We start from the raw sequence: 10420 nt of genomic DNA on the forward strand, positions 1-10420 counted from the left end.
TGATTCTCAAATTTGATTGGTGAAATTTGCCGATTCATTCTAACAGCATGTTACAGGTTTATATTAAAGCTATTGTTCTAATGCACAGATTGTTTCTATAGTAACAGCTGTTTCACATGGACTTGTATGGCAGATGCTCCAGATAATCAATAAGCAGATTAAATAATGTGTTATTTTACAAGGAAAAATATATGGGCTTCGAAAAAAGTTTTTGTATGTTTCAATAATATACAGAGTATAGAGTATACAGTATGTATTGAAAAATAATAAAATTAAAATAAAATTAATAATTAAAATAAAATAATTGCATTGTGTTGTTTTGCAGCCTGAAATAAATACAAACAGATTTTCTTTCATTCAGCTGTATTTACGCAGTGCAACTTTTAACATTCAAGTGAAAGATATGACGCCATGTCACAAAAAATAAAAAACAGAATCACTGAGTTGGTAAAGAATCATCCCCTCCTAAAAGTGACTAGCTTCACCTGATTGAGTTTACAAATCACTGTCTCAACTGTCAACTGTGATCAACTGTGGTCATTTTGATTTGCTCAGCATAAAAAGCTGGAGCATTTCAGTCCCTGGTAGTGCAACTGAAGCAAACAATCAATGATGGATGGCAAGGCACTGTCAAAAAGTCTCCAGGATAAAAGGATTTTTCTTTTAATTCAAGGGCTTTGTCAATGCCTGGCAGCACAGAGAAGTCTATTATTTAGAAATAGAAGGTATTTGGTACAACACAGGCCCTGCCTGAATCAGGACATCACTCCAAACTGAATGATATCCAACTGTTCTAACTGTTCAGAGAGGCTACCAAGAGGCCTTCAGCAGCTCTGAAGCAGTTGCAGAAGTTCATGATAAAAAGTGGTTATTGTGTGCATGTCAAAACAATATCACAAACTCTCCACAAATCAGGCTTGTACTGTATGGAAGGGCTGCAAGAAAAAAAAGTCATTCCTCAAGAAAGGGCATATGCAGTCAAGACTGAGCTTTGCAAAATGAAGGTGGTCAGATGAGATTAAAATGTAATTATTTAGCTACAACACCAAACAATATATGGGATGGAAATCCAATGTAGCTCACCATCCAAATAATGGTTTCCTACAGGCAAGCATGGAGGTGGTAATATCTTGTTTTGGGGGTGTTTTACTCTGCAGCAGGTACTTAAGCACTTGTCAGGATAGAAGGAAAATAGATGGGGCAAAATACCATCATATTCTTGAGGAAAACATCCTTCCCTCTGCCGGAAAGCTGTCAATAGGAAGAAGGTTTACCTTCCAACACGACAATGACCCAAAGCACACAGCAAAACTGAAGAAAAATGTGAATGTCCTTGAATAGCCTAGTCAGAGCCCAGACTTTAATCCCATTGAAAATCTGTGGAATGACTTAAAGACTACAGTCCACAAATGGTAGTCTGAAAATATTGCATCTAAGTCTAGATGTGAAAAGCTTTGCATGTCGGTGAAAAGGTGATTAGCTTCACCTGATAGAGTTTACAAGTCATTGTAGGTGATCCCTTTCCAAATCAGTGTGTCTGTTTTTTTTTTCCCCTGACATGATATATCTTTCACTTGGATGTTAAACGTTGCACTGAGTAAATACAGCTAGATAAAAGAAATTTCAGGCTGCAAAGCAACAAAATGAGATTATTTTGAAGGTGGATTATTATTTTATAAACCCACTGTATACTCATAACATTGTGACACAAAAAAAACTTTTCAAAGCTAATATATGTTTCTTTGTGAAATAAGATTGTATCTGCTACTGTATATACAGTATATAAGAAAATATCAGAATTTGAATTTCTTATTATCTATATTACACACACATGTACATTAGATGTATTAAACAACTTAGAACATGGCACTAGAACATGGCAAACACCCAAATAAGCGAAAATTTATTTTTCTGCTATTCAGCCACAGTGTAAAACCGAAGTACTAATTGTGCATTAACAGTGCCAAGAACTTTGCTTTTTCATAGCATAATTCTGGCCCAGTATTGAATTACGATAAACAGTGCTCAAAAGAAGATCCACACATAATTTTGCAGCATCTTATGTACACCTGAAAAAGTGACAGTCACAAGATAGTATATCTGAGCCAAAACCTACCTGTCCATAAGGTTTTTACGATGAACTGAGAACATGTTTTAACAATTTGAATTTCACACAAAGAAATGCTAAACACAGTGAAAAGCTCTTTCTCTCTTTAATCAATCCATTGTCATTTTGATTGTTTTGTTGAGTCGTGTTTCAAATCGGAAACTCGGACATTACACTTAAAAGTATTTAAGTTTCTAAAAGACTTACTGTAAAAGCAAAACAGAGCTTTTCGGTAGGTTTGATGGTGACAAAAATTCATACACTAACTTTAATAGGAAACCTTGTTAGCATATTTAAGGTTGGAAAAGTACATATGTGCAATTTGAGACATGAGGGTAGTTTGTTTATTGGAGGTAGGTGGACAGATTTTTGCATGTCATTGTTAAACTTTGTTAGTGCTGCAGGTCAGACTAGTAGAAGTGTAAAATAAATGCACCATAACGTAAATATAGGTTGTCTGAAAGGATTCCCAGTCCCAGTTTAAATACAAGTGCGCATAATTCATCTTTAATATTTCAAAGATTTATTTTAAAAGTAAATTAATAAAATATAGGAGGAGATTTTCCGACTGTATTTGTAAAGTAATTCACAATGCTTCATTTTGTTATATTACAGCCTTATTCCAAAATGGATTAAATTCATTATTTTCCACGAACAATATCGCATAATGACAACGTGAAGAAAGTTAGTTTGTTTGTTTGTTGTCTGCAGTGTACAGAGACATCCTTTATGAAAATCTGAAACTAACCTTCCAACAAGACAACGTCCCTATACACCGATGCTTCCCATCCAACCTCCTGGAGCTGGAGAGATCCTGCAAAGAAATATGGGGGAAACTGCCCAACACTAGGTGTGCCAAGCTTGTAGCATCACACTCAAAAAGACCCGAGGCTGTAATTGGTGCCAAAAGTGTTTCAAATTGAGCAAAAGCTGTGAATACTTACAATATGTACATTTGATTTTTCCATTTTTTCCAAACAAACTTTTTTTTACATCGTCATTATGTGGCATCGTTGGTAGAAAATAATTAATTGAATCCTTTTGGAATAAGCTGTAACATAGCAAAATGTGCAAAAACTTAAGCGCTGTGAATCTTTTCCGGATGCACTGTAAATGAAGCAGCCCCATGTGGAGTCATAAACCATAATTTGGGAAACACTGTCTTGGTTTTAGGGGTTTAACTTTTTCGAATTTTCTACTCTATTTATTAAAATAAATAATAAAAAAAAAAGAATAAGACTTAAAGACTTAAAGTTAGATAATGCTATAATCAAGCTTAGGGTTAATAAGGGCAAAAGAACAACATGTGTAAGTATTGCCTTTATTGTGTTCTGTCGCCACAACAGGTTGATGCCCCTAATTCAACAGTTCTGTATTGCAGGGAACAGACATGTGTTTACCCTTTTGTAACAGGACATTGGCAGTGTCTATTCACAAATCAGAAGGACCTCTTCCTCTCTGTTAAACCAAAGCTACAATACTGCTCACCTTATAAGACCATTGGCATTTGACTCTTCAACAGCAGGATTTTTTTTTCCAAAGCTGATGGCTGCATACATCACAAGTCAAATACGCATGTGATCTGTTTTTCTTCATAGCACAGTACTCCTTAAAGTGAGAAGCTAACCAGTCTGACACATTGTACCTGACTGTTATGTTTAAACAAAATGGCCTCCTTTGATCATTAAGATCCATAACTTGTTTCCGTTGTCAGATAATGGGAAGAAAACTGGGTCGAAATTGGGTTTAAAATATTTAACTGTATTTTTAGATCTATTTTGATAAGGCTAAATAAGATCTTTGAGGATATTTAAACTGTTCCATGTTCCCAGCTAACCCTATTTGACCCAGTTGTCTGTTGCGCCACTATTCTGTTAATCAAAAAAAAAAAAAGCTAAAGCCCAGAATATACTGTGCTTGTCAAATGCCAATGTAAGTTTGCAAACTTTTTTTTTTTTTTTTTTTGCAAAATGTTTCCTTTTATATACAGTGGGGCAAAAAAGTATTTAGTCAGCCACTAATTGTGCAAGTTCTCCCACTTAAAAAGATGAGAAAGGCCTGTAATTCTCATCATAGGTATACCTCAACTATGAGAAACAAAATAAGAAAATAAAATCCAGAAAATCACATTATAGGATTTATTATTAATTTATTTGCAAATTAAGGTGGAAAATATGTACTCGGTCACCTACAAACAAGCAAGATTGCTGACTCTCAAAGATCTGTAACTTCTTTCTACTTCTAGAGGCTCCTCTGTCCTCCACTTGTTACCTGTATTAATGGCATCTGTTATCAGTATAAAAGACACCTGTCCACAACCTCAAACAGTCACACTCCAAACTCCACTATGACCAAGACCAAAGAGCTGTCAAAGGACACCAGAAACAAAATTCTAGACCTGCACCAGGCTGGGAAGACTGAATATGCAATAGGTAAGAAGCCTGGTGTGAAGAAAACAACTGTGGGAGCAATTATTAGAAAACGGAAGACATACAAGACCACTGATAATCTCCCTCGATCTGGGGCTCCATGCAAGATCTTAGCCTGTGGGGTCAAAAAGATCACAAGAACTGTGAGCAAAAATCCCAGAACCACACGGGGGGGGGGGGGGGGATAATGGGGCACCTAGTGGGGTATGGGGCACGCAGTGAATGACTGGGACCGAGAGCTGGGACCAAAGTAACAAAGGCTACCATCACACACGATAACACACTATGCCACGAGGGACTCAAATCCTGCGTGTCCCCTTGCTTAAACCAGTACATATCCAGGCCCGTCTGAAGTTTGCTAGAGAGCATTTGGATGATCCAGAAGAGGATTAGGAGAATGTCATATGGTCAGATGAAACCAAAATAGAACTTTGTGTTTGGAAGAGAAAGAATGCTAAGTTGCATCCAAAGAACACCACACCTACTGTGAAGCATGGGGGTGGAAACATCATGCTTAGGGGCTGTTTTTCTGCAAAGGCACCAGAATGACTGATCCGTGTAAAGGAAAGAATGAATGGGGCCATGTATCGTGGGATTTTGAGTGAAAACCTCCTTCTATTAGCAAGGACATTGAAGATGAAACGTGGCTGGGTCTTTCAGCATGACAATGATCCTAAACACACCGCCCGGGCAACGAAGGAGTGGCATTTTAAAATCCTGGAGTGGACTAGCCAGTCTCCAGATCTCAACCCCATAGAAAATCATTGGAGGAAGTTCAAAGTCCGTGTTGCCCAGCGACAGACCAAAAACAACAACCAGAATGGGCCAAAATACCAGCAACAGTGTGTGAAAACCTTGTGAAAAAAATTTTGACTTCTGTCATTGCCAAAAAAGTGTATATAACAAAGTATTGATATGAAATTTTGTTATTGACCAAATACTTATTTTCCACCATAATTTGCAAGTAAAATCTTTAAAAATCCTACACTGTGATTTTCTGGATTTTTTGTTCTTATTTTGTCTCTCATAGTTAAGGTATACCTATGATGAAAATTACAGGCCTCTCTCTAAATACTTTTTTCCCCACTGTAGGTAAACTCAATATATTTACCTTAATTTAAAAATAATCCTTCATAGATCATGTTGCATTTATGCCACAGTTTAAAAACTCAGTTTATGGGACTTCCAAGGACACCATAGTTTACACACTTTCGTACGTGTAGAAACTGTAAACCTGCATTACAACGTAACAGGCAAGGACACATCAAGCCAACGCTGAAAGTCATGTGGGTCAATTCACACTTCTAATGCCAAGTATTAGGCCTAATTAAGCAATGGCTTGTTCCTGTAACAGGCAACGCCTAATATCTCATTATTGATGGATTGAAAAAATAAAGGATTAGAAACTTTCTGCCAATTCTTGTCAATCCCACACAGAATAACTGCTGTAGATAAGCTAAGGGTCTACCAGAACGCCTTCCATAAAATTTAATCCTAAAAATCAAACATTTGCTTCATCTCCAAATACAAAGTATCAGGCAGGTTATCAAAAAGAATGCACAACAAATTATTCTAACAATAAGACATATATATTTCATAAATATTCTGTAAATATTAACCCTGCAGCTCAGACATTGTTTTGAAACATTTGCCTGTTATATTAAGATCATTCAGCTGCCGCTGTTCAGTGAATTCTGACGTCTCTTCCATGATCTGTCCAGGGATGTGGAAGTCAACTGAAGGCCTGTGATGAGCAGAAAGAGTATCCTCGTCATCTTTCTGAGGGACTGAGATGCTTTGTGAGTTTCTGGGCCCCAGGTTACAACCAGTTCCCTGAAGGAACTGAAGGAAGTTCTCTTCGATTGAAGCCTCTCTGCTGGGCAACTGCTCTTCTTCGTCACGTGGCCGCCTCCACTTAAAGACGCACGCCACGTTTCTCGCCAACTCCTCACGGATCTGCCGGTTCAGACAGCCGTAGAAAATGGGATTGGAGGTGAAGCAGAAGTAACCTATCCAAGTGACCACATCTTCTATTTGAGCCAGTGAGGCAGGAGAGGAGGCGACAATGGCTGAGTAGAGGTGAAAAGAGAAATAGGGGAGCCAGCAGCCTAGGAACTGACCCCCAACAGCCACCAGTACAATTGCCGCCTTTCCACCACCAAAAGTCCTCTGAGGTGTGTTGCGAGTTGTTGTGAGGCTTGCTGCTGTGCTGGAACGGCTGCTTAAAGAGTCTGAACGAGGCCGTGGAGTCTCCACCCATGTAGGCACGGGACCTGGTTGCATAGCCGCTACTCTGGCTACCTTGAACATGTTACAGTAAACCACAAGAATTATAAATACTGGGCAGAGGAAGTATATGAGTGCAAAGAGGAGCATAAAAATTAAGCGGTGGGGTCCCCTATTCATTGAATGCAAAGAGCAGCATCTTGGTTCCAACAAGAGGTTTGACTTCACTTCCTCCTCCCTTTGCAGCGTCCATCCCAGCAAGGGCAGAGCAGCCATAAGTGTTGCTTTGATCCATATGCCGACCAGAACAGAAACTACCAAACCAATGGTCATTTTAACCTCATAGCGCATCGGGTGCACAATATAGTAGTACCGTTCCACATTAATGGCGGAGATGGTAAGGATGGTGGCGCTGATGAGGCCAACACTCAAGCACAGGTATGCCTTACACACTGTTTCATTGAAGAATGCTTGCTCGGTCATCATCCCTAGAGGCATTAGAACTAGAGCGGCTAAGAGGTCCACCAGACACAGGTGGAAGACAAAGATGAACTTGTGCAGGCGCGGTACCCTGGCAATGACAGCCATTATAGTCAGGTTGCCTACCACAGCCAGGATGTCCATCAAGACCATGGTGCAAAGGGCCAGCATGTGGAAGAGAGTTCCATCATTGATTAAAGACACTCCTGAGCCATTGGCCAAGCCACTATTGAGCTGACCTTGGCTTGTGAGGTTCCTCGGTGTGTGCAGAGAGGCAGAAGGATCCATGTGAGGATGGGGTGAGGAGTTTGTTCAAAAATTACATTCATGGGCCTATCACCCATCCTCCTTTACCTGAGACAAGCCCAAGTAGAGGGCTTAACAGAGTCTGTATTATTAGTATAATAGCATGATGATGGGGATTAAGCTTGATATTTAGCTTAGAGTTCGAACGATGCCATAAAGTTGTCTTGGTACACCTGGTTACCTCATTTCTAAGCCTTGTTTTCGGCCTGTCATCATGTTGGCAAAGACTTCATCACACTCAATGTCCAGGATCTTCTGATGGGATGTGCTCTGCCTAATGAAAGAGAGAAATGATGTTGATATTCATGTTAAAATCAGATGAGACTTTTTTCCCTAAATAAACAAGGCTTTTTCTCATTGGCAATGTGCACTTGAAAACAATTTCTAGATAGATGATAAGTAAACCAGAGATGTGAAAAGATCTATAGTCTATAGCCTGGCTTGCAAGTCAAGGGCATATGTAAATGTGGCAGTTTAATATATGGATACTTTACTGTTAGTTTAAAAACCTTCTAAACAAAAAAAAATTTGCTTATTGTAATCAATGATGTTACAGGATATTTAAGGCTAATCCGAACAGACACTGTTTTAGGCATGGCAACTGATTTGAGGAACAAGCTGTTCAACATATTAATGACATAATGTTGTTTTATTATACACAATTTTTTTTTTTTACAGATGTCATAAATAAACATAAATAGTGTATAAAATAAAGTTTTTAGAGCAAGAGCTATTAAGACTCTTTGTAAAAAAAATTTTTTTTATTCCCACACTTTTTATTCTTTTATACACATTCTGTAGTAAATCTGGCACAATACATATATCCATTTAAATATTTCTGTAATATTTGCATCATCGAGATGTAAAGCTATTTGCATTTGTTGAATAACAGGGACCAAAATAATTAATGACATATGAACTAAATAAAAAAATAAACCTGGCTGAAAATGAAGTTGGCTGGTCTTAAAGCACATGCAAAAATAAAAAAAAAAACCTTCTTCAAAAAGGAAACTTGTGTTTTTCTGAACTTGGAAAATGCAACCAACTACAACAAAAACAAAAACAAAACATTTCGTCTGCCAGCTGAAAATTATATGAAATGCACAGAACTAAAACCAACACTGCTTTTTGACTTCTTTAGTCCTTTCCTCTTTCCCTGTCCACTCACCGGGTATCTGCTGTGCTAAATGGTTTACAGAATTTTTTTTTTTTTTTGAACATGTGTACTGTTTCGGTCCTCATTCACCATGATGATATGCGGCCTGTGTTTTTTGCACCAAACACATCAGATATCCCAGTACAGTCTTAAGTTCATGTCACTTATTACTCGAATAATATAGTACAAACACTTGCATTTCCGCATCCAAATTTTTACCACCGGTTACACAAATTCTGACTATTTTTAGTCTATTTCAAACCTATATGTAGGTTTGTGTGGAAAGTCGGTGTGTTTACATCCTCGAAAGCTTGTTGCATGGGAAAGTGTTTGCAGAAGAATGCTGGAGAGGTTTAAACTACCTTGCCTTCACAGGAGGAGTGATGGAGACCAGGTGAGCTCAGATGAGTAGAGCAGTATGTTCGGCCCATGTGGATGGAAAGGGAGGCAGCAGAGCTTGAGGGAGAACCCACAGGATTGGGACGATACCCCAGCCTCCAGGATGTTGCTATGGAGTGCAGGTCCAATCTAGAGGTTCTCCGTCCACGCTCCTAGAGCTCCAGGCGGACGTGCGGAGAGAGTGAGAGTGTGAGAAGGGATGGAAAGATCGACAGCGAGAGAAAGAAGAAGAAGAAGAAGAAAGGCATCTGACACCTCTTCTCACCTGGTCCTTTCATCTCACTGCTACCCCCTCTTCACCCACCTAGCCGCCCACCCACCCTTATACACACACATACACACACATACACACCATTCCATTCTGTCGATCGCCGATGCTTCCTCCGCTACACTGTGCTCCAGACAGGCAAGCGGTCCAGGTGATCAGGTTGCTGCTTGAGCCGGAGTGGAAACAGGCGCCGGATGAAATCCTCTCCGCTTAGAAATCTGCCTTTAGCGCACACACACACACTCGCATGCACTCGCGCACACATCCCCTCTATCACACACACACACATCCACGCATAAACATGTGCTCCGGCTTGCGCGCGCGCGCACACACACACACACACACAGGGTAATTGCAGATCAGTGTGTAGTGGAGAGGGATGCAGGCAGGCAGGCAGGCAGGCGGGCGGGCGCGAGGCAGTCTCCACAGGGTCCTAATGCCCGCTCACCTGCTCAGTCACAGACAAGCACAATGGGGTCAACTGTCCTTCCAGACACGCGCAGAAAACGCAAAAGTCTGGAAATGTAATGTTTTTAATAGCTCTTGACTATGACAATAAACATAGGAAGCAGTTAAATATTGGTTCTGTATTGAAATATTCAGTAGTAGTTGACATAAAAAACTTATTGTTAGGCGCTAAGGCAATTGTCCTGGACCCTGGCCCTGGAGGATCCCCTGCCCTGCACATTTTACTGTCTTCCCTGCTCTGTAACATCCATTTAATTAAGAAAAGGCTGTTAATTAGCTGATTAGTTAAACGACGTGTGCTGAGAGCTGAGGAAACACTGAAATGTGCATAGCAGAATGTCTTCCAGGATCAGAGTTAAGAACCCCCCTCCCTAGAGCAAGTGCTTAACTCACAATCACTTATATAAACGAATGCCAAAGTAATAAATGTGACAATTAATTAATACATTGTTGCAAGAATCAGCCTATTCATGTAGGCTGGAAAATTGGTATGTCATGCCTTGAGCAATTTAACATAGCTATTCCTCTTCCTGGCATGTTTTTAGGAGATGAACCAGGAAATCAGGAAACCTAGAGGAGAA

General features: G+C 39.5%; 1 protein-coding gene across 1 annotated transcript; it reads right to left on the reverse strand.

Moving 5' to 3' along the window:
* Positions 1-5623: 5623 nt before the first annotated feature.
* Positions 5624-9634, reverse strand: gpr61 (G protein-coupled receptor 61). The gene is made up of 3 exons (XM_053504547.1): positions 9456-9634; positions 9067-9261; positions 5624-7822 (listed from the first exon to the last, which is right to left on the reverse strand). The coding sequence occupies exon 3, from the start codon at positions 7528-7530 to the stop codon at positions 6151-6153; it is 1380 nt and encodes a 459-aa protein (XP_053360522.1). The 5' UTR covers positions 7531-7822; positions 9067-9261; positions 9456-9634; the 3' UTR covers positions 5624-6150.
* Positions 9635-10420: the final 786 nt, after the last annotated feature.

The sequence above is a fragment of the Clarias gariepinus genome, chromosome 9, assembly GCF_024256425.1.
Source record: "Clarias gariepinus isolate MV-2021 ecotype Netherlands chromosome 9, CGAR_prim_01v2, whole genome shotgun sequence".
Taxonomy (NCBI): Eukaryota; Metazoa; Chordata; class Actinopteri; order Siluriformes; family Clariidae; genus Clarias; species Clarias gariepinus.